This window comes from Colius striatus, chromosome 19 (genome assembly GCF_028858725.1).
Source record: "Colius striatus isolate bColStr4 chromosome 19, bColStr4.1.hap1, whole genome shotgun sequence".
Classification (NCBI taxonomy): domain Eukaryota; kingdom Metazoa; phylum Chordata; class Aves; order Coliiformes; family Coliidae; genus Colius; species Colius striatus.
Window position 1 is genome coordinate 3,323,239 of NC_084777.1, and position 25,024 is coordinate 3,348,262.

Sequence of the window (25,024 nt, forward strand, 5' to 3'; positions counted from 1 at the left end):
GAAGTCTCCTAATATTTTTATTGTTCCTTAGATAACTGTGGATAGTACAAAGTTTTCCTCTTAAAAAAAATGTAATTACCTTCACACTTCCATAACCAGGGCTCTCCCTGGGAATCTGACAGCACAGAATGCCCCAGGAGCCATTCCCAACCACCATAATGCTATGTAGATAGTATAACAGTAAGAGAATACTCTTGTCATTATCAACATGAAGTTGGTTATCTGTGGATAAGGGTGAACACTGATCTTCTGGGTTTATTTTTCATCATTATTCTTTTTAGAAACAAAACCATCATTTATTAACCCAAACTACATCATTGCATTTACAACATTCATTGCATAAACTGGACATACAAAGTTTTGCCACCTCTGGTAAATAACAGACATACATTATACAATATAATTGCTGAATACATAAGTTCAAACAATATGGGTACAACAACTTGTTCATAATACATACTTAAACCATCGTGTTTAATAGTTACTAAGACACAGATCCATGAGCTACTTGGGGTCTCAGCACAGTTAATCTAAGTGACAAGAACACAGTTGAGAGACAGTAGCTGCAATGGAAGGCGAAGAGAAAACTAACCTGTGATAGGTCTTGTTCAGCCAGCCAGAGCTCCTCACGGGTCAGCTGCTTTATCTTCTGCTTAGAAATACAAATCACACACCCATCACAGCTGACCAGGATGTCAGGAAAAATGTCCATGCAACCCACACACAGAAGAGAGCGAGTCTCCCAAGGATAAGCTTCCAACAGTCATTGCCTTACTGTAGCACGTGCTGCAGGCTTGCTATTGGAACAGAAACAAAACAAAACCCCAAACTCAGGTGGTTCTTTTACGTGCAGTTCCAGCTGCAAGTACAGGGTTATTCATGAGTCTATCACACAGGGCCAGACTTCTGGAAATGTAGAGGTAATGCTGATCTGTCAGGTTGATGCTGGATAATCCTCCGTGACGTCGGGCTTCGTTTTGGCAGCTGTTTATGTATTTACTTATTTCAAGAGTGTTTCCTTGACACCAGTTGTTTTGTGGTGGGGTTTTATTTTCTTGTGTGTTTAATTCATTTCTCCCCTTTCCCTCCCTCCCCCCCATTTCTTTCTTATTTTGCTAAATCAGTTTCTAAACGAGGGTGGACTACAACTCATCAGACCTGATGACGTGGAAGAGGGTGACGTTGTAAAGTATTTGATGCCCGTTGTTCCAGGCATAGAGAGCTCGATCCTTAGGGTTATAGTCCAACATGGAAATGTGTGAGTACTTGTTTTGGAAGGGGATGTCGATGTACTCATAGGTGGAGGCGTTGGTCTGGTAGGCATAATGCACCTTGGTCCCTCCCGAGTAGCCGTTGGTGACGTAGAGCGTGCCGCAGATGATAAAGGCTTCACCAGCGCTTCGTTTTGGGTAGCTGGTGTTCCAGGTCTGGAGGCTCTGCAGGGTGTTGGGGTCTAACTTGCTGATGACAATGTTGCCAGCGTTCTGGTTGGTGGCATAGACGGCCCACAGCCCGTTCTCATCCACCATCAGGTCGATGTCCGAGTGGCCACCCCAGGCGTAGTGGTACATGTTGTTGTAGCCGGCGTAATCCAGGCTGCGAGTCTTGAGAATGGTCTCTGTTTTCAAGTCAAACCTGATAATGATGTGGCTTTGGTATTTATTGAAATAGATAGAGCCATTGTAGACCACTTGACCGGTGCCTGACCATGGGTGAGGGAGACGGTGAGAGGTAAAGTTATCAGTATTCATGAAATCTGCCATGGATTTGTATTCACGGACGAAGCGGTTGTTGTGGTAGCTGTCCATGTACCACACCTGGAGAACACAAACAAGGAGGGGTTAGGAAACAGCAGAGAACCCATCTGAGCCCTTTGCCCATCACCCTAGAAACTGAGCTGGGAGTGAAATCATAGAATCGTAGAATGGTGGGGATTGGAAAGGACCTTTAGAGCTCATCCAGTGCAACCCCACTGCAGAAGCCGGTTCACCTAGATCAGGTCACACAGGAATTTGTCCAGGTGGGTCTTGAAGAGCTCCAAGGAAGGAGCCTCCACACCCTCCCTGGGCAGCCTGGGCCAGGGCTCCCTCACCTCAGCACTCAAAGAGTTTTTCCTTATGTTTAAATGGAAGTTTTTGTGTTCCAGCTTCACCTCATCACCCCTTGTCCTGTTGCTAGATACCACTGAAAAGAGGGATGCTCCAACCTCCTGACACCCACCAGTTGCATACTTGTAAACATTAATATCCAGAGCAAGGAAACCAAGCTGCTGGGCAACGGTGTGTCCAATGCCTGACACCTACACCCAGAAACAAAGCCAATGTTTGGAACTCCAAGTCAGCCAAGAATTCACCTCGACAGTAAAACTTTCCCAGGGGACAACCTGGTGTGTCCCCAGGGATGTGGAAGCTTAAGAGGTTCCCTGGGAGTGCTGCAGGACTGGCAGTGTCCTTCCAGAGGGCAAGTGACAGCTTTGCTCTGACTAAACCCAACGTATTACGTTGATGCTGCTTTGGTTCCCGTAAGCCCCATCGTGGCAGCAGTCAGGAAATGATACCAGCTGCTGTGCAGAACTCCATTAATTTGGCAGGCAGAAGTGATGGGTGCAATCATTCTTTGTCAAGGAAATTCAGGCAAAGTCCATATTGGTTTAAAAACCATACACTTCTGCATCAAAAGCTGAAACTGAGGCTGCTAAAATAGAAGAGACAAAGACGTAAAACTCTTGCTGTCAGGAGATGGGGGAGAGATTTTAGATCATCATTTAAGTGCCAGTTCACTAGGGACACTGTCTAGACTCCTGCAGGAAAAAAAAGAGAGAGCTTTTGTCATATGAAACCAATTCTGAGGTAAATGACCAAGCTGTGCAGTTAATACCAAAAAGGAATATCCAGACAGTGAGTGACATTCTGTTTGCAGTTGCTGCCTAAGAATAAGATAGCTGCTTTCTGTTTAGGAAGGAGAAAAGGTAAATTAAATAGCAAGAGGGAAAGCTTGAAGGATGCAGATTTGGGTAATGATGTGGTGCAAACTTCTTTGCAAACTCCTTGCAGAATGGGATGGAGTTGCCTCTGCAATAGAGCTGTCTCCAGGGTCCCTTAGAAGAGCAGAACACACTTTTGCACGGTGTGTGCATGTCAACAGCTTCTGGCTGCTGCATTTGAAAGGCCAAATAGGGTCTGAAAAAGTACTTTGTGGGGAACTTCAGCTCTCCATCATTACCTCCCTGGAAATGCTGCAGAGGTGGGGAATGAATGCCTGGCAAATGGCTCTGATCTTCACACCTCCACTGTGGGCTTGAGGATGGCTGCAAAAGCATCAGAGAAAAGCCACACACATCCCTGAGCCCACAGCACAGAGGTGCCTGCAGCCTGGGAGAGCTCCTGCTGTCCCATCAGGTGCTGGAGAGCATCCCTCACTTAATGAAATGCCTGTGTCCAACTAAAGCAGCTTGGGAAGGTACAAAAAGGACACCCCTAGAAAAGTCTCTGCTGCTCCCATTTCGTTGTTTGATATTAAGAAAATGACATGTGCCAATGCATTGTGCTCAGTTTTTAATGAGAGACAAAGAGCAGAACCCTGTGTTCTCACGCTGGGGCTATGAGGTGGCAGGACCCAAGGGCATTTCAGGCTTTGGAGAAGCAGAGATTGATGGATAGCAGTGTCTCCTCACACCAGCTGGCTTTGAGCAACCTTCTCCACCCAATACACACCAACCCCAGCACTCAGCATCCTCCCCTCACAGCCTCAGCAAAGGGCTGACCCATCATCTTCCCCAGTTGTGTTCAATGAGTTCATGACACAAACAAATGACAAAAATACTGGTTTGAAAGAAAACTCTCTGAGGACTTGGAAAGATCTTTAACATTTGATCAACCAGCTTCAGCTGCAACAGGCCTGACTCTTCCTTCACAGAGGTAGAAAGCACATCAGTGCTGAGGGATGCAGCAAACCCAGCCCAAAGGGGACAAGTCTGTCCCCTCTCTTGAGCAAAACAAGATGTGATGTGGGTAAAGTCTTGCTGTCTCACTTTGTAATTAGGAGCTTATTAGTGTAATAGGTGACATTTTGTTTAACAACTGTCAGATAGGGAGAGGTGTCACTGCCAAGCAGTGGGCTGCTGGAGGGAAAGAGCCTGGCATCCCAAGCCACCACAGTTTCATTGCTGCACATTCATCAGCAACTGGAGTCACCCCCGTGGTGGCTTCTCCAGAGCATCCCTGCTCCTCTCTTAGCTAAAAAAACAGCTGATCATGGGGCAAAACCCTCAAAATAGCTGCTCCAATACAGCCCTTGCCAGTGCCTTCATCCTTTGATGGAGGCTGCTGCATGCAGGTGGGAATTGCCACGCAGCCAAGCTCTGTGGTTTTTGTTTTGCTGCCTGCAAATCCTCAGCAAACACTCCAGATATTTTCCATTCCATCAGTCATGGGGAGCCTGGATTGATTTTCAGCCAGTTATTGGCCTCTTACCTCCCTGGGATCAAAATTGAATGGTCTGAATGGAGGAAAAAAAACCCCAAACCAACAACCAAACCAAAACAAAGCAAAACAAATGTCTCTCTGGCTGCAGTCAGTTAATTCCTCACAACAATGAAGGTGGAGGATGGAGGGTAAATGCAGTATTGGCAGAGCCAGCAGCAGGGACTGTGCCCACAGGTCCCTCTGCTCAGCCCCAGCTCTCTCCTGCCTGCCAAGCCCAGATAAGAAACCCAGCATTTGATTTTTCCTTCCCAGGGGGGACACAGACCTCGTGGTGACACTCCTGAGACCCTGCTCATCACTGCCACAAGTTTCATCAGCCCCCTCTTCATCCTCCCCGCAGGATGGGATGCTCAGCCCCCTCCTGCTGTAGAGGGGGCCAGCAGAGCCCCATGAGATGAACCTTCCACAGGGCACAGCCTGGGCTTGGGTCCCTGGATGTAATGAGTTTTCATTGACCTCAGCTGTGTTGGTGAAGGTGGGAAGACAGAGGTGAAGCTGTTGTGCTCTTACCTTGTTCTCTCCCTCGGGAGCGAGAGGATCCGTCATCCACGATCCGAACCGGGACCCCGAGGTTTTAATTGTGATTGGGTCACTTATCCCTGTCAGCTTGCCACAAGCTGAAAAAGAGTGCAAGGCTGGTGAGCACCACATCAGACCACCACCACCACCACCACTGGGGCTCCTTTGGCTCTGGCTCTTTGCCAACCAGCACCAAAACCCCAACGAGAGGGTCCAGAGCCAACCACCCCCCCCCACTGCTGCTCTGCTTTCATTTAATTAGAGCTAATTAGGTCAACAACAACCTTTGGATGCTTTTGTTTGTTTTACACCTCTTCACAACCATTGTCCTCCTCATGCTGCCCTCCAGAAAACAGCCTTTCCTGAGCCAGCCCTGCTGCTCATGTCACAGAACAGAGTGAGGAGTTAGCCAGGGTCGAGCAGCCGGCTGGAGAAATTAGCTCTGCTCATTTCTGCTGTAATAGAGTGGGTGCAGCCAAGATAAAGAGGCAGACGTGTCTATTCCAGCCCTGCTGGAAACATGCATTTGTTACAGGAGGAAAAAAAAGTGGGAAATCATATGCAATATAAATATCTTCCCTGCAAAGGCTGTTTGTGGGCTTCTACCAGACACCTGCTCTGTTCTCCAGCGTGTCTGCGTGCTTAGGAGACACTAATGAATTCACCAGCCTCCTCCCATCTCCCTGACCAGCCTGGGCTTTGCCAGCTCCAGGAGAGGAACTTGAACAAAGCAGAATGAAAGGCTGGAGGTGGGATGTCCCTCAGGAACTCTGTTGGGAATCCTGCCCAGGCTCAGCATCACCACAACAGGGACCTGGCCTCACTGGGTTTTCAAGTGTACTCAGGTGCTCCACACTATTCAGTTCATGCCATGGAATTCAGTGGGTCTGACAGCACATTTGCAAGCCCAGTTAAGCACCTTGCTGTGTTTCTAAGCCCTAAATATGAAGTGAAGCACCAGCATCTTTCCAGCTGCCTGTGCTGGCTGCCCGTGGCAGCTTGTTTCCCTGCTGTGGTTCTGTCCCCTGACACTAAACCCAGCACCCCTTTGGGATGCCCATGAATAGATACCTGCAGAGCTACAGCCTCAGCATCAAAGATGCAGCCAGACACTGAGTTCTCGTTTCCAATGATCCCCCTAAGTATCAGCAAACTGCTGTTCTGGGCTCCTGCAACACCAGTGTTTTAGCATCCATGCACTAAGGAATGACATGTGAAGGGATGAAGATGCTGCAGGAGGGACTGGGGGCTGCTGGAGGATTGCTACAGGTGCATTCATTCAAAACCCATCTGCATTCAGTGCAGAGCTGGTCCTGCAGCATCTCCTGAGCAAGACAAGCTAAGGTCAGTGGCACAAGGAGGACAGCCACAAGTCCAGAAGATGTTTCCACTGCTCAGCCAGGGGTACCCAGGGCTGGGAACCCATAAATGCAGGTCCTCTGCCAGCTCAGGACAAGGTCCTTCTGCTCAAAACTACCAAGTAGAATCACAGAATGGTTTGGGTTAGAGGGGACCATTGATTTAGTCCAACTCCCTGCAATGAGCAGGGACATCTTCAACTACACCAGGTTGCTCAAAGCCCTCTTCAGCCTGACTTTGAAGGTTTCCAGTATGTGCACTCTGCAATATGGCTTAGCTGCCTCTCAGTCTCTCACCTGCCCCTTTATACTCCTTGATTACAGCCACTGGAAGCATCCACAATTCTCAGCTTGGGATTGGGGGCAAAGGGGTCACCTTAGCTCAGGGCATTAACCAAATGAAGATACTCTTGATAGGCACCAGCATGACACAGCCAAGGGAGCCATCAATCTTCCCACTGCCTTCAGACACTAGGCAGATAAAGAGAGATCCCCCCAAAAAGCAGAGAGCTTTCCCAGCTTCACTGAGACCCAACACATGGGGATTTGCCCTCCTGCCTGTGTGATGCATTCCAAACCTCTCAGCTCAGGAGGAGAGCAAGGTATTGAAAAAGGCATGCAATGGGTTAAAGTAATAAATGCTTAATGTCTTGCAAATTGCCCTTGCAGAGGACCAGCCTTCCTCTAATCACAGATCTGCTCAACGCTGGTTTCCATTATCGCAGCCCTACATTGCTGTCACTTCATCTCTTCCCTTCCATTTCCCTGCAGAGAAAGGCTGGATGAAAGCTCCTTGATTAAAAAAAAAAAGGAGAGAAAAAAGCAGCAGTAGCAGATAAGGGTAAACTCATGTTGTTTGCAAGTGCTGAGGCTACATCTCACACATGTTTAGCTGGAGGCACATTCACAAAAGCTCTTCAGCAATGCAAGAGGGTTGCTCTTAACACAGGGCAAGGTGTAAATCCATCACAGGCACTCAGATGCTAGGGGAAAAGTTTCAAAGGGATCTTTTAAGGTCCCTTGTTAGCTAGGTCCCTGCAGCTCTCATGAGCTTATCCCCCCTCAGGGATGGATGTCTACAGCCTCTGTGATCCTCATTCACCTGTGTGATGAGATCCCACTCCACACTCCAAACACCGTCAGCTTTTCTCCCCCATTCCACAGGGTTAGAGATCATTAAAAGCAGGAATATTACTTCACTGGGTGCAGAGAGGACTCTGTGTCTTCTACTGCTTCCCTTGGATGTGTCACAGCTGGAACCAGAGCAGTAGCTCACAGGAGAAGATCCCTGTGTCTCCCCATTCTCTGGCATGAAGCAGCAGTCTGCATGGCCTCAAAGCAGCTGCTGCTCTCAGCCGTGCTCTGAAGGTGAGGAGCTGAGCTGGGATGAGATCCCAAGGCTCCCAGCATCCAAGTCGTTCCCCTATCAGGCTCTACTGACAGGCACAGGTGAGTTTTAAGCCCTGGCTGTGATTGCCCTAAAGCTGCTGCCCCACAGAGCCCTGCCCCAGGCAGCCCAACACCCATGGCTGCTCAGCCTTTTGCAGCAAACCTGCTCTCCCATTGGGATGGCAGGAGCATGGGATGCTATAGGCACTCAGGGATGAATGCGCAACAGGAATGCATGACCTGCTGCTCACCCACGAGGGCAGGACACAGGGGAAGCCTGTGAGCAGCAGCTTTCAAGGCATGCATAGAGGATCTGTTCTCACTCCAGTTTCCCCAGCACTGTCCTGGTCCCTGGGGGCCTGAATATCCCTGTTGCTGGAAAACACCCCAAATCAGCCTCTCCCCAAGTGTCCCTCCAAGCTGACCCAGCCAACTGCCTGTGACATGCCCTCCTGCAGCTCAGCAGAGCAGCAATGAAGCACCACCTCCACACACACACATCCCTTCCTCTAGCCACAGGAGGAATTTTCCAACAGGAGAACACATTCTTTCCTCCAGACAGTTACAAGGAGTGCTGCCATCCTCCCAGCATCCCAACGCCCTCGCTCCATATTTCTCCTCAGATCCAGCCCACAAGTGATGTTCAGCAGCTCAGCAGCATTTTATCCACCCACACAGCCACCATGCCAACACCATCTCCTTCTGGACTCTTGTGGTCCTGCTTGGGCTGCTATTGATGCAGCTGAGCATCTTTCCTTCTGGGGCTTCCCACCAAGCCAAAGTCTGATCCCCTCTCGTGCCAACCCCAGCCCTCCACAGCAGGGATGGGGCTGTGGCAGTTAGGTTGTGCCCTCCCCTTGCCTCTGTCACCAGGCTGGGAGCCCCTTGACCCTAAAAACATCTGGGACAAGCTGGCAGGATTGTGGGCTGGTGTTTTTTTTTGGCAAGAAGCAGGGCAAGCTCATGCTGTCAGGCAAATGTGAGCCTGTGGAATGCAGCTGAGGGAAATTCCCCCTTGACTCAAGGAGTGACAACCTCTCCACTCCTCCAAGGAACACTAATGGAAACATTAAAATCCCTGTACAAATAGTGATCTGTAAGAGTGTCAACAGAATAACAGATTGAATGTGCCATCATTGATTGTTTTTTCCCTTCACACACACACACACATGCCAGGGTCAGGAAGTGTTTTCACTATTGATCCATCAATAATGCTTAGGAAACCCAAAATGCAAACCAGGAGCTTTGTCTAAGGGAAATGCTGCTGCACTGTTGAGCATCAGTGCTCCCCAGAGGATGGAGAGGGTGGAACTGGACAGGAATGTGGCACATCCCCTCCCCTTCCCTTGTCCTGTGCTTATTGCAGCAGCAGATCCTGTTCTGAGCACTCTGAGCTGTACCCTGAGCTCTAGCAGCTGAGCACATGCCAAGTGAGAGGCATTGCCCATGCAAGAGCACATCTAAGCTCAAAGGTGCTACTTGAAATGTCAGTGAGTCCCCCTGAGCAGGCAATTTGCAGCAAACAGCAATCAGCACCAAGCAAGGGCCTCACTGTGTGACAGCAAAGTGTCTGTGAGGCTGTTGTCCCCATTTAACTCAATTAACTACCATTTTCACTGGTTTACACTCCGGAGCAATAAACAACATTGGAAATTCAATCCATGCTGGTTGCTGTTAAGTGACCAAATAAATCACCCTCCTGGGCAAGCAGCAAACCCTCCTGGATGAACCCTTGTGAGACTCAGCACCTCAGCAAGCACCCAGTGGGGCTTCAACACCCCACAGCAGAGACCCCAAGGCCACAGACAACAGCAAGAGGAGAAAGAAGGTGCACAGTCAAAAGAAAGCTTTCAAAAGATGCAGAACCACCCCCCCACAAAAGTTTCAAGCAAGAGTTGCCCACAGGATCCCACCATCATAGCTGCTGCAGTCTTACCTGGGCTGCTGCCTTGGGTAGGGGTCCCAGCTGGAGGCCCTGAGCATGTGGGAAGGTGGAATGAGCCAGGACATGGCTCAGAGCAGAAGGAGCTAATGGTCCAAGAGCAAACTTGATTTGTTTGGCAGCTCTGATTGGTTTGGGAGCTATTTCTGCTCACCAGATCACCAGGCTGATGGAGTCAGCTTGGCTGAGCAGCTTCACCAACACTGGCTGTGGGATCTAGGATGGTTTTCTTTATACAACTGTTCCTGGGAAGCTACTTCTACAGCCCAGACTCAAATCCCTGATCCTGCTGCTGCTCTCTCCCCATCACCCACAGCTCCTCCTCATCTTGAAGAGATGGGCTGAAGGTTACAGATGGAGCAAGTGGATTCCTCCTTGGGCAATATCTCCTCCCCTCACACCTACCTCTGCCCTGAGAAAGGTTGTTTGCAGGGCAGAGCTGCCCTGTGCTGGTGCTGAGGGGCTGCTGGGGGGGTTGCTGTGTGACCTTGGTCAACCAGACACTCCTGGGCCTGTCCTCCATCCTCTCTTATGTTACCCCCTGCAGGACTGTCACTGCTGAGATGTCTGTATTATCCCCAGGTGAGAAAGCTCCAGGTATTAGGTACTGCTAACACACAAAGCAGCAGTCATTACAACCTCATTCATTAAGCTTTCAGGGTGAAATTCAAGTGGGTGAGGAGAAGGTCAGGACTTTCCTGCCCTCCCCCACCCCTGCTGCTGCTTTCCATCCCAGGGTGAGGAGAGGGACTGCTGACACAGTGCAGCAAGTGATGGTGTGACTTGCCTCAGCCTGCTCTGCCCCTGAACCAAACCTGGGCACATCAGGGCTCGTTAATGAATGAGAAATGAGGCTCTGCCCTCTGACTTTGCCATGGGAGGGGGGTTATAACTGCCTGGCAGGCAGCTCAGTGTGTGGGTCACTGCATGCTCACAGCTCAAATACCCCATAGCATCTGGGCTTACGTGGGAACACACTTTCCTCCCTGAGATTTCAAGAGAGAGGCAGCTCATAAGGGACATACAAGCTAACAGTGGACAGGATGGAAATGCAAGGGGAAGTACAGGGGAGGCAGCTGCTTACAGAAATATGGAGGCATCTAGAAACAAGCAAAAGCAATCCCAGCAGCAGAGACAAGAGAGAAACCAAGCGTTACCTTGCCAAGGATTTAAAGTGCTCAGAAGAGATCTGATCTTCCATGAAGCTACCTGAGAGTGCAGTTTCATATGTGCTACCAAAATAGACTGCAGAGCAGTTAATGTGTTTAGATTATCTAAATTGCTTAACAAGAAAGTCAATAATGTAAGTAGAAATTAAATCAAGTCAGACCTAGGCCAACAAACAGTGGGTGGATTTCTTGAAGGCAGTGCCCTCCTTCCTTCCCCCCTTCTCCACCCTCTGCTTGGGGTCAGAGGGTTTAGGTACAGCTTCAGTCAATTCATACTCTCTGAGTGAGATGGCAGATGTATCTCTCGTGTTTTAGCACTGCTGCTTGCAGGGTCTGAAGGAAAGGGCTCCCTCAGGGATCAGGAGGATTAATATCCTGACCAGAGCCTAGTCTGGACCAACACCCAAACCCACACCAGCTCCGTCACGCGCTTCTCAACGGGGGCTTTGCAAGATGCAAAAGGAAAGGAGTAAAGGGAAACCGAGTCACAGCCTGCACAGGCACACAGACCTTTGCTGCTGTGCCAGGTGCAAGCAGCAAAGAGCTCAGCCATCACTGCATAAGCAAAATGGGAGCATGTGTTTGCTGTGCATAAGCGTGACTTGCAAAGGGCCCCCCGTTTCCCCGCTTCACGGCCACTTATGCTGCAAAGTGCCACATGCCTACTCGAGGGCCCGATCCTGAAGCATTTAAGCCACGAGCAACATCAGTCAGTGCAAGTAATCCTCCACAGGACTACTCCCAGGATTAATGTTCCTCACAGCATAAATATTTACAGGATCCAAAGCTGGCTGTGTGAGCTCAGCCCTCACAGCCAGGCCCGGCCCAAGGAGATGTCCAGTCTAGCATCTCTGCCTCCAGAGGGGATGCGTGCTTTGACATCGATGGTGTTTAGCCAGGTGCCACCATGTTGTTCTGAGCCTACCTAATTTTTGCATGCATGCACGAAGCCTTTCTTCAAGATTTGACACTCTGTTCTGAAGCTCTTCGTAGTCATAGGCGCCAATCTCTTCCTGGAGTTCGTTTAGAACTGACGTCAGATTCTGGACCTCCTCTTTAAACTGCAATACCAATTTGGCATCGGCTTTGTACTCTTCCAACACTGGTATCAAAGGCCTAAGTTCCTCCATTTTCGCTTTTATTGCCTGCAAGGTTAAAATAAGCTTGGTTCAGTGCTATGCTTGCAAAAACCTGCAACACTCTGCCTTGACCTGGTCGCTTCCTACGTGAGTGCAACGTCCATAGCCCCACAATCATTAGCATTACAATTAATCCTTATCTTTGGTCCCCAAAAATGATGTCTTGGAAAGAACATATTAAACAGGCTGCAGAACACCAACATCTTTGGGAAAGGCCTTTATTTGTCATTTTTAGAATGCAACATCTTAGGGTTACATGCTTCAGATCACATACACAAAGAGTTCTTTTTTTTTTTGTTCTTTTGTTTCTTTTTTTTTTTCTCTCCAAAAGAAAAGAATCAAATCAAATCATAGAGAATATATGCATTGACAAGGGTTTCAAACTATTCAATGAAATGCATCTACAATTGCATGCAAAGGAAGATCTCGGTTGTGTGGTTCAAGGTTCCTTTAGTGAGAGATATGGTGTGCTAATTTGGAAAATAATCAAAATAAAAATCAATGCATGGTGCAAAATGCTCTGTGGCCCTCTTTTCATGGTTACATGGGAGTGAACTGCTTCTTCAGTCACTGCAGCATTGAAAAAACTTGCTTTTTAGTTAGCCCTGTAAGCAAGAAAATGAAATACTGTTGAGGATCTAGCTCACTAACCTGCCTTATATAGATAGCCATTCATAGACAAATAACGCTCACAGAACTCGAGAGAGAAGAAACCAAACCCAACACAACAGCTCCAAACCACTCAATATTTTCATGCTGGCATTAGCAGAAACAAAATGCTGTGGCTGTTATTTCAAATGGTTCTTTGGCAGCAAATTAGACCCCCAAAAGTTTCCCTCCTGGTTTTAGGCATGCTATAAAGAACATCCAACCCCAAGGCGTCATCCGATTGATTTTGCAGAAACAAACGTTTTGGGCTTCTTTTCCCTCCCCCTCCTCTTCCTTAAATTCCATGAGAGCCTCGTTTCAAGGCATGAGATGCAGCATTTTGTTGAAGATGCTTAGCTCCAGCAGCTAATGAGCAGACATACATATGCATGCACCTACCCATTAATGAAGCATGTCAGTGTACACAGTCTACCTGGTGCTGCTCGAGCTATTGCACGGTGGCCAAGTTCACAGTGCTCAGGGCTGGGACATCTGGCTGCCTGCTGAAGCAGCTCATTGGAGGGAAATTGGCTCAGAAACTGGTTCTGAGCCTCATTTCTTTCCTTCCCATGCCCTCCTATTTAAGTCAAGAGGCTCTGCCTCTTGCAGTTTGCATGTAGGGGATGCATTTATTCTCTTGTTTACTTGCACTTGGCCTGTGCAAGCTCCCTGGCAGGCAATGGGGAGGATCAAACCCAACAGAATCGAGGGGAAAGTAAAGGAAAAAAAAGGAAAGAAGAATAAAAAACCCAAACTCATGCTCAAATCAGAAAGATGGTCCTTCCATCCAGACTGCAGAGCTAAATTTAGGGTCCTGCAGTAACTGGAGATGGGGAGTGGAGGAGGTGAAGTTGGTGAAAAGTTTGAAGAAGCTTCTTTGCAGCTTTTGATGATGTCACCTTGGCATTTCAGCATTTAACACATCAGTTCAAAATCTCTGCTTAAAGCCACCAGCCAGGGATGGGAATCAGCTGGGGGGGGTCTATCAGAAATGTCCCCAGGTTTCACTAGGAATCTCCTCCATTTGCATTTTCATATCTATTCACATTTAGATATATTTATATCTATTCATCCAAAACATTACCCAAATTTAAGATTCCAACCACAGCTGACAGCCTCTTTTTGCCAATTCCACTTGCTCCCCATCAAGTTTGACCATTGCTTGCCACGACAGCTTCCCTGAAAAGGCTGATGGCTCTACTTCTTCACTTCTCATTTGTACAACACAGGACAAAACACGTGTCAGCCATGGTGCTGGCTCTGCTGCCAACACCATTACTGCAAAATCAGACACTTGCAATTGGGATGGGCAGTTTGCCAGCTCGGGGGCAGCTGCCATAGCCATGCTTTTGGGGTTTCTTTTTGGGGGGTGATTTGTTTTGCCCCATTGCTACAACCACCCCAAGGAGGGAAGTGATTTGGTGACAAGGCTGGTGTGGTTTGCCATGTGCTGAAGAAATGGATATGAAGCCCCAGCTCCTGGTTCTTCCCAACTGGGTCCAAGGTTTGGCTTGAGGCTTGGCTGAAGAGAAAACCCCACCTCCCCGAGGTGTCCCTGCAGACCACCTCACACACAGCAATCCTACGCTGCCTTATTTGGGGCACCCAGGTGCTTTGTGGGTACAGGAATGCAGAGAGTCACTCTTTTAGCCTAGAGAAAAAGGTCTTTTGGATGAGGATGTGATGCCACAACCTGGATCTGCCCTTGCTTTGAACAGGAGGGAGCTGTATGGCTGGGTGCCCATCAGCACCGTGTACAACCGGCTCACGGGCTACGTGAGCTGACAGGCGAATCAGAGCCACAGTCCCGTGTGCACCCCATGAAATCCCTGGCCACGGCTTGCTTAGCAGTTTGGAAAGCAGACATACCTTAAACTGTCTTGCCAGGTGCTGCTTGTGGCTTTCTTCCACTTGCTTAAACTTTGATTCCAGTCCCCTCATCTGGTTTTCCATCTTCTCGACGTACTGTAGGTCTCTCTGAGTCCGCCTGTCCAACACCTCTATCGACTGAGACATGTTTTGCACCTGTCAGACGAGAAGGGACTCATTAAAAAGACGCTTCCCCCAGCAGCAAAGCAGCCCTGCTCTCATCCCAATGCTGAACGCTGACCTTTCCTTACACAGTCAACAAAGCTAAAGGGCAATCAGCCTATGCATTATTTACTAGTTAATCAACAGCATCTCATAGTATTACGACCCCATGCTCGAAACCAGAGCAAATTGGTTTCATAAACATTTATTCTGCCGCTCTGCAGAGAATAACTGAAACATCACACCTGCAAATCAGGGCTGTAGCCAAGGCTAAAACCCATCCCTCACAAGGGCCTCTCTGAGAGGTTGGGACAGCATCCATTGGCACACAAGATGAGGCTCTTGTTGAGCAGAAGCACGGCTGATGATGAGAGACGCTTCTGCTGAGGTGCACGGTACCATTCCTTCGTGCACTTCAGCGACACTGATTGCCTAAGTGCCAACTTCACTCCCAGCTAGTAAAACCTTCATTATCCAAACAGCCCTACTGTTTGCACAGCATCTGCCACAACAAATCCAGCTGCAGCTGAGGGCACCCTGAAGCTGGGATGTGCTGTGGGGAGCTCCCTCTCTGGATGGCCCCACTGGTGCCGTCCCACTCGGGTGCTTGTGCTGCGTTGGCATCTTTTGCAGCCGCCCGATGCCGTGTCCCCGCGGCTCCCTGGGCAGTGCCCATCTGGCCCTGCCAAAGGAATGATGCAAGAAGCTTGGCTGGGCTCATTGTGAGAAAAACAGCTGAAGGTGTAAGGAAGGGAGGGAAATGCTAGCGAGCCTGACCTGATTTTGAAGGCTGGCTGCCATCTGATTTATTAAGATATTCCCTTCACTCGTTCTTCAGGCAAAGAGGAGGTAAATGAAGCTCTGACTGAGGCAGCCACCAAAGCACCTATTGAGCAATTTAAGCTCTTTGCATCAGGGTCAGTTGTGCTTGGACCATGGTCTGTATGTGACAGGGCTCAGCCCACAACTGCTGCTCCTGCCACTGCTGTGTTACCCACAGAAATACGACCGCGGGCATGGGAAGGGATGACGCCCGTGTTCAAAATGAATCAGACCTCCAAGTGTGCTGCTGCATCAGGGCACTCACATTAAAAGCATCCTGGTTCAATTCTCTTCATCTGTGGGAGTCTGAGCAAAAGCCAAATGTGAACCAGCACCATCTCTGTGGATCTGCTCCGAGATGCTTCACAGAGCCCCTGCTGCCACATCCCTTCCCGTCTCCGTCCTCGCCAAAGCCACACAGGGACAGGCTGGGGATGGGAATGCTGCAAGTGCAACGTTTCCTCCAGCAAATCACACACAGGGCAGCTGTGACTTACCTGGAGTGACAGAGCGAGGGGACAGCAGGACACCCACATGCAGCCAGGTCTCAGAGCCTACTTGCTGAACCCAGCACAGGCCAAATGCCAACTTTGGTGGGTGAGTCTCTGAAGCCATCAGAACGCCCATTGCTCATGCACAATGACAAGGGAACGATTACAGGCCGCTATTAAAAATGTATGGACAACCTGCATTGCAAAGGCCAACGCTGAGGGAACATCTTGTACAACCAGTACAACTGCTCTAGGGGTCTAGTGGTCTTCCTCAGTAAAGGTTAAGCTATTTTCAGCCTCTGAGTCTCAACACATCCCCCAGGGATGAACCAGGACCCATCCTGACTACCACCAAGGACCTGCTCAGGGAGGTGTGAGGAGCAGGGAAGAGCAGAACAAGACTCTCTTGGTTTGAAAAGAGCAAATCTGAGCTCAGCTCAAGCCTGTGTAACTCCCATTTAGCTGTTTCTCCCTCGGGGGCACGTGAGCTGACACGGCTGGGTGCTAATTTACCTGGGCTGGATGTGGAGGAGTTTGAAGACCTCTCTCTACCCTGAGGCAGGAGAAGGGAAGTCTTAGAAAAGCATGACTGGTCTGCAGGTGTTTTTATTCTGGTAATCCAGTCTATCCTCCTTTAGAGTCCAGCTGCATCTACATAGCAGAATTGTTCCCACGGGCTGGACTAGGAACGACTTGTATGGATCACACAGAATTGAGCTCATTTCTTTCACTAATGCCTAACCCCCATTAAAGACCAAGCTGCATGTAATCAGAAAAGAGCATTTCTGTAATGATGCCCTGATATCTGACCCTGCAGGGGCTGATTGAGGCTGTGGGCACTCCTTATGCTGCCTCTTTGATGGTGGGGAGGGAGAGACAGACTCCACTAGGAAATGAATCAGAGCATCTCGCTCAGGCTCCTGCTCTGAATCACCTCTGGAGGAGTCTGCCTCTGCCTTGACTGCAGAGGAGAACAGCATCCTCACATGTCTCTATATTGAGATGCCTAAAATTAGCTGCTGTGCTATTTCAGGGACGTGTTTTACAAGTCCAGACTCTCTGTAGTTGTTGCCCATGTTGTTTTCAACCAGGCAAGATTCTGGCCAGACTTGTAGAAAGCCAGTCTCCATCACAGCTGATCTCTGACAGCAATGTGTGCTTCAGCAGCTGAAGATCTACTTGTTTTCCTTCATTAGCATATTACACCCTTGATCCTTCTCCTTGATCTTGATCCAAGTACTCTGGCACATGATTGGATTTTAATGAGACTGTTCATAGCTCAAACTTAAGCATGTACATAAGTGCTCTAATGAACTAAGGCCCAAGGATACTGTCTCTCAAATTCCCTCAGCTTCAGCCATTAACTGCTATCCTCAAACAGCAGTTAAAATGCTTTTTGCCTCCATCATTCGAGCACTCTTGACATGAAACCTCATTTTCCATCAAGCTAACGTGAGTTACCTGCGAGTGCTTGGAGTGACTGGAAAGTGTTTGGAGTGACTGAGAAGAGTGAGTTTTAGCATTTGAATACAAAGAGCATACAATCCAAACTTCCAACGCTGCTCTCATCAACTTGTTGGACACTGAGTTGCTTCAGAATGAAACCAGAGTAAGGGCAAGTTGTCCTGCTGACCCTAGGGACATTTATATGGTCAAAGCCATGATTTAAACCCTGTGCAAGCTTCTCTGTGGATGAGCCTTTCGAGCCAGCTCAGAAGTGGCTGCTCTAAACCCATCTTTGAATTGGGATGAATCTTCAGCTTTGGGTAGCCAGACAAACTGGGGGAGCAACAGCATGAGGCACCTTGAGGGAGATTTTCATAGCCTACAGGAAGAACTCTCTGAGGGATGGACTCAGCCAATGGACCAGGACATAAAAAGTTCATCTTATAAGGTCTGTAGAAGGCAAAGAGAAGGCTGAGAAGAGATGCCCTTGTCATCCCTACACACACCTCAGAGTCAACATCAAAGGGAACAAAAATAACTGTTTAATCTGGAAATCAGTGCTGGCAAAGAGTAAGAATTGGCAGGAAACCAGGAGTGGTTTAAGCATCAGCAGAGGAAGCCCTCCCAGATAACAGGGCCAAAAGGAAAAAATCTGTTTGAAGATAAAACATAATCTGCTTGTGAACGGGATTTAGGTGATGTCTTGGTTTGGATGGAGCCCAAGCTGTGGACTCAGCACCTGACACATTCGAGGCTGGAAGGACTCCGTGTACTCCAGCCAAAGATGAGCTCAGACACCTCGGTGGCAGAACAAGGGCTGAACAGTTTGTGCTGTGGCGAGCAGCCCTGGCTCACCTTACCCCACCTAAGGCCTGCTCTTCAGACTCAGGGGGTGCCCCACGCTCACTTGTGAGCAGCAGAAACCACACAGATGCCTGTGCCCATGTGCTGAGGGCAGACAGAACCTTGGCAGCTTTGAACCTCAAAGTACATGCAGCTGCTGAAGCCTCAGCGTGGAGATTTCCAGTGCTCTAATTGCTCTGTGTACACACAGACACAAATGCAGCTTATTTCTCACCCACCAAAGCAATGCCTTATTATTCCCACAGGTGACTGCCAGGTCTCCTCCTTTGCAAATCCAAACACAATTACCTCTTTGACACATTATGCAGCTTCACCTGCCAGCAGAGAGAAAATCAGGAGACTCGAGTTTTCCCCATCACAAAGCTACAGTCAAAATGTCAGATGGGAGAAGGAGGTTTCAAGGTTTGAAATCCTTCCTGGGAAGCTGGAAGCTCTTCCCTGCAGTTGCATTTTCCTATAGGGATTATCATTTCAGCCTTCATTGAGATCTAGGTGGGACCTGCTTTGGCAGGGGGTTGGAGTGGATGATCTCTAAAGGTCCCTTCCAGCCCCTAGCATTCTGTGATTGTGTGATCAAATGTCTGGCACTAAGAGCCTATTCTTTATTTTGGGCTTTTCATACAGGTTAGTGGAGGAGGGAGATGCAGACAGTTTAGCAGGCAGGTAACATAACCCCAGAACACATGCTCTGGAATACCTCCCTCATTTTATCCATTGGCAGCCAGAGAGCAGCATAATAAGGGGAAAAAAACCCAACCTCACTGAGCACTTCCACCCTCTGCACTGGAACTGCTGTTATCCCAGGTCTCATCTGCCTGCCCAGCCTGTCCATTAGCAGAGGGCACTGGGTCAAACCCTGCTTGTTTCATGCACATGAGCATTTCTGGGAACACGATGGCTCTGGGATGCCCCTGTCAGCTGCAAATCCTGCTGCCTCTTGGGTAGATGTGGCCCCATTGCTGTTACTGCTCAGAGGAATAAAAGCTTGAGTGGCGTTATTTTTAGAAGCCTCTGACATAGCAAAGGAGTGTTTTAGGGCTAAATGTTTCCTGCTTCACTTTCTTGTCCTTATCACATAGGAAAACAAATCAGTTAAGTGTAGATTTAATATTGTTATGAGGGACTAAGACATCAACTTCCCCAAAGCAGCAGGTTAGAAATGACTTTGTCATGCACAACACGTGCTGCCATAGCATCAGGGCATGAGGGAGAATCACACAGCCAGTGCAGAAGTCCACTGCTGTTTGAAAGAGAAGAGCACCATTCCACATGAAACAGCATTTCTTCAATGAAATCTATTATCTGGGAAGTTTCTTGTTATGGACAATGTTTCCCTAATGAGATTCTTTGATCTCTTTGGACAGTGGACTATTAAAAACTAATCAAGTGGATGTCACCATTAGAAAGAAAGCCACAGACTATCATTTCTGTGCTATTTGATGTTGACAGCTTCTACTGTTTTATCAACCTTTTTAATACCAGCTTGGCTAGGAATGCATGGGCTTGGGGGCTTTAATTCTACCTTCTCTCATCGTGCTGAGGCTCCCTCTTGGAAACCTCTTGTGTTGCTATAATGGAAACAAACCAGACTAAATTCCTTATTATTCTTTTTTTAAGGTGTGGTTCAATGCTGTTGCTTTGATCTCAGCAGTTTTAACCTGACCTGAGGCCATGGCCCCTTTTCTTCTGTGCCTTAGAAACACACAGAGATTGACCCTCCTGACTGCAGCTGATCATTCCCCACTATACACATGGGGACAGCTACGGCATGGGAGGGCTGACCCAAGGAGTCCATCTTCCCTGGAAAACAAGGCTCAGCCCAGCTGGCTCAGCTTTTCACCCCCAAACCAAACCACTTTACCCAGAAGGAGTCAACTGTTACCTTTTCTAATAGTTGTCTCAGCTGCTTTGTCCTGGCATCACGCGAGCACATCGTCTGCTGAGGTGCCACCACTGTGCATATACAACGTCCCTCGCTATCCTGGGCAGAGCTGTAGACCTGCCAGCTTTCCTCTGGGTTGGTAGGCAACACCTAATTAACACAGGGAAAGATGGGTTAAGTAAATGAGGGGAGGCCTGGCAGGGGTGTGGGAGGTGAAAGGGGCTGAAGGGAGGAAGCAGGATGGATGTGACAGATACTGGAGCTGTGCTGGAAGCAGAAGGAGGGTCCTCCAAGGGCTCAGCTGGCACAAGTCACTTGTAATGCAAAAATATGGATTGGGGACAAATAATAGAAGGGTCTGAAGAGGAGATTAAGAGATGGAGGGAGAAGGCAATGTGAGTGGGAAGGCATAGACACGAGGAAAGCCAGGAAGCAGCCAGGGTTGCAGCGTGCCGTAAGGCACCGCGCGCATCGGGGCGGGAGCCCACTGCCACCACAAAGCACTTGACTTCTCCTTGACACCACGAGAAGGATGTGCCTGAGCTACCAGCGAGGATCTGGTGCCCTGGCTGAGGGCTGAGCAGGGATCACTGTGCCTCTGCAGAGCTCTCCCGGATCCGGCAGCAGGAAAACGAGCTCTGCTGAGTGAGCGGACACCTGGAGTTATATTTCCCACCTCCTCTGCCAGACTGTCCTGGAGCTGGGCAGCTTCACCACACAACCATTTCCCTCCAAATATTCAGCAGGAACAGCCTGGTGTGTGCCCTGCACAGCATGCAGCGAGGCAGGGAGTGGTCTGGGGGGTACAATCCGTTCCTCAGCCCGAGATTCCAGGACACGCCGCAGAGAGAAGCCCAACCCCAAGCCCAGCACATCCCCAGCCCCCCGTGCTCTCCAGACCTCTCTGATCTTCATTTCCCTTTGATCTCACAGCACTTTGCAAAATACATTATTTAACCACAATTCAGCCTGCAATCACTTTGAAGGCACCAGCGTTTTGCCAGCCAGAAGGGAAACGTTCTTCCTACTCTTTCAATACATTACAAATAACCTTGCAAACGCCCGTGTTGACAGACACACACACCGAGAGAGTCGAGCTAGGCACACACAGATTGATTCTCTAGCTAAAGCTGAAACAAGCCATGGGGCTCATAATCCCTGGTAACACGGGGAGGGGGGGAAAAAATCCCGGCTTCACCCACATTCTGCAGAACCACTACATGAAAGAGTCGCCCTGAAACACTAGAGCTGTGGCACCTTAGCTCTGTTACAGGCACAAACACGTAGCCTGCAGGCAAAAGGTACCCGTTTGTCCCTGCCAAGGGGAGACAGACAGAAGGATGGGTTTTCTTTGCCATTCCCAAAGTGGTGAGATGAGGCACTGTACCAGCCCTCCAGCAAAACAAGGACACGAAACATACGGCACCACCAAAACAGACCGCGGCTCCTGCGCTGCGTTTTCCATCCCATTCCCGGCGACTGACTAAAGACACGGATGCCAATGAGACCTTGCGGGACTCGCCCCCTTCGCCCCACGCTGCCCGGCGAAACGGCGACCAGGGAAACTTTGCAACCCTTTGGCTGAAGGCATAAGGGGGGAGAAGGGAGGCACCCGGGTCTCCCCCAGCCCAGGGTTGGGGATGACTAAACCCGCGAGCTGGAGGAGAGGCTCTCCCCATCCCGTCGCCCCAGTCCTCTGTCTTCTGTCATCTCTCTCCCAGCCCAGCACAGCCTCGACACGGCCCCGAGGGGCACTTTGCGACCGATGCCCCTCCCGTCCCTCCCGACTCCCCATCACCCCGGAGGGCTGCGGTCCTGCCTCTTCCCGGGAAGCCGCTCTCTGCAGCCGGGGGTCTCTCGCAGGGGCCACTGGCGGGAGGGAGACGGCGGCTGGGAAAGAGGGAGCAAAAAGCTGGGGATGTCCGGGGACACACACACACCCGGGAAAAGAGGGGATTTAGACAGCAGGCGAAGAGGAACCGGGCGGACAGCTGGGAGCAGCGGGGCAGGTTGCAGGACCTCGCCGCCCCGGGAGGCAGGGATGCTCCGGGAGGCAGGGATGCTCCGGGAGGCAGGGATGCTCCGGGAGCCTTCCTCTCCCTCCCCGTCCTCGTTCCACGCCCGCAGCCCCCCGCACTTACTCCCGTGCTGCGGTCCAAGGTGCCGCCCGTTGCCGCCGTGAGTTTGGTGGTGTTGAGCCCCACAAGCGAGGGCAGCGTCTGCGACATCCAGTTGGTGATCATGGCCATGGTGCTGAGGACGACTCCAATCTTCAGTAAAGGCACAGACATGTCTGCGGGGGGGGACACCAGGCACCCTTCATTCTGCACCGGCGCCGGGCTCCATGCCGCTGGGAACGGGCTGCACCAGCCGCCCGGCCGCCGCCAACGCCGCTCGCCGCCGGCCCATCATCCGCCGCCCCCGCCCGGCCCTGGCGATGCTGCTGCCGGCGCCTGTAGCGGAGCCGCTGTCGCCGGTGGCGGAGCGGGGCTGTGTCCCTGCGCCCGCCGCCGCCGGGCGCGCCCCAGCCGGAGCGGAGCGGAGCGAGCGGCTGCAGGAGGCGGGACGGCACCGGCAACGGGGGGAGAGAGGGAGGGGCGGAGAGGGGAGAGGAAGGGGGTGGGGGGCTGGAGCGATTGCGGGTGGGAGAGAGGGAGAAGAAGGGGAGGAGAAATTTGGGGGAGGGAAAAGAAACTGGGGGAGGGGGGTGGAAGATTTGGGGAAAGGGGAGCTAAGGAAAGGAGAGGAGATGAGGGGAGATGGGGGAGAACGGAGGAAGGAGGGGAGATTTGGGGAGAGGGGAAAGGGACCCAGGGAGAGGCGGAATGTCTTGGAGGAGAGGGAAGGGAGAAGAGAGGTTTGGGGAGAGGAGAAAAGATTTGGGGACGGGGAGAACTGGGGAGAGGGGGAAAGATTTGGGGAGAGGGGGAAAGAATCAGGGAGGAGGCGGTAAAGATTTGGAGAAGGAGAAGGAGAAGGAGAAGAGTCGCCAAGGGCAGGGTGGGGGGCGGTTGGGGGGCGGTTGGGGGCCGGGCGGCGGCTGCCCCGCTGCGGCGCGGCGTTGTGGCGCCCCCTGCTGGCTGCCGGTGGCGCCGCCGGTCCCGGAGCGCAGCGGGGCCGTAACGGGGCGGCGGCGGCGGCGACACCGGGGAGCTGCTGGCGGCCAGGGCTACGCGAACCCACGCGGTCTGGGAGCCAGGTCTGTGGCCATGGCAGGCTGAGGGCACTCAGAGCATCCCCACGTGCCCGCTCGCTGCACTCTGCGACCGCAGCGCTCTGTCAGCATAACTGAACCAAAACGTCCCGGCAGCTCCACCTGCCCTGGCACTCCTGCTGTTATCCTGGTCCCTGCACGGGCAGGAGAGATGGAGCAAGCTCTGGATCTGCTAGAGCATCCCAGCCCAGGGGGCAGAGCAAAGCCCTGGTGTGGCTCTGAGGCAAACCCTACACAGGGACCCCGTGGGCTGTTACACTGCAAACAGCCCTGGGATGCTCCTGCAGCCAGATGGAGCTTGGTCACAACTGGAGTTTCCTGAAAGCACTTGTGAAACTGTCCTGGTGACTTCAGAACCAATGTCTCTGACCAACAGAGATCCACAGCTCCTTTGCACATCCTTCCCTAAGTGATCCTCCAGCACATATTTCCCCAAATGAACAGCCAGTGCATCCTTCAGCACATCGTTCCCCAAAGGATCCTCCAGCACATATTTCCCCAAATGAACACCCAGCACATCGTTCCCCAAGTGAACCTTCAGCACATCCTTCCCCAAGTGAACACCCAGTGCAAAGGTAATTATGAAATCAATTCCCTGTCCCTCTCCAGAGGGCAGAAGTGATAGCCCTCACTCTGCTGGTACAGCACTGGCCTCAGCAGAGTGAGAGCAGCCACCACAAACCTGCTCCAGGAGACTCTGCATGGTTCCATAGCCCAGTACCCCAAGCCTGGCCAGCCTGTGGAAGCCACCACATTCCCACTGGAGTCTCAACAGCCTGGCTTCAGACTGACCCCTTCCAGAGCTGCCCTTTGATGGCACGTCTCCCTGGGCTCATGGGTCTCACAGCTGAGAGGGTGCTGAGGGGTGCTCCAAAGCCCTAACCCATCAGTACTTCTGTGCCAGCCAGCATCCAGGCTGGTGTGTAGAGCAAGTCCCAAGCAGGGGAGCAGGGATCTGTGCCCTGAAATGCAATTGCTACCTTATCCCCAGCTGGAGATTTGGCCCTTGGGACCATCCCAGTACTGCTGGTGTGGGCAAAGGGAGCAGAGACTGGTGACAGCCAAGCAGAGCTTCTGCAGAGGGCACTGAGGAGTTTGAGCAAAGCACTGAAATGAAAACACACCGGAGTCCACCAGGTGGAGAGAAAGAGATGAGTTGCAGGGAAAGAGATGAGTGGGAGCCCCAGCACTGACACCAGGTTGGATCCTGTCCCTCCAACACCACCACAGCACAATCTGATGCTGGCAGCTGGTGCATGCCACATGCCATTCCCTTCCCTTGCTTCCCAGCACCCTCAGGCTGTGTCCCCTGCCCAGGCCAGGCCAGCTCTGAGCAGGGTAAATCTGCCAACTGGCAGGTCAACCTGCTGCTGAAATCAATCAGAAAACACTCCTACCCTCTGAATCACAGCCCTGCTCAGGGCTCCCAGAGTACATAAACAACTGTCACCCCATGAAATCAGCTTCACCCAACCCAGGCATCCTTCCCACAGCAAAATGCCATCAGGTCATGTAGCGTTGCTCTTGAGGAGCTCAGCATCAAGGAGGTGGTTCAGGCTGGGGGTGGAGGAACAGGTTCATTAGGCAAAAAGCCTCAGGTGGCTTTGATCTTTCAGAATAAAGCCC

At 50.8% G+C, this 25,024-nt stretch overlaps 1 protein-coding gene across 1 annotated transcript; it reads right to left on the reverse strand.

Moving 5' to 3' along the window:
• OLFM1 (olfactomedin 1) lies at positions 1–22,707 on the reverse strand. The gene is made up of 6 exons (XM_062011427.1): positions 22,326–22,707; positions 20,185–20,334; positions 14,518–14,673; positions 11,787–12,006; positions 4,995–5,101; positions 1–1,817 (listed from the first exon to the last, which is right to left on the reverse strand). The coding sequence occupies exons 1-6, from the start codon at positions 22,473–22,475 to the stop codon at positions 1,143–1,145; spliced, it is 1,458 nt and encodes a 485-aa protein (XP_061867411.1). The 5' UTR covers positions 22,476–22,707; the 3' UTR covers positions 1–1,142.
• Positions 22,708–25,024: the final 2,317 nt, after the last annotated feature.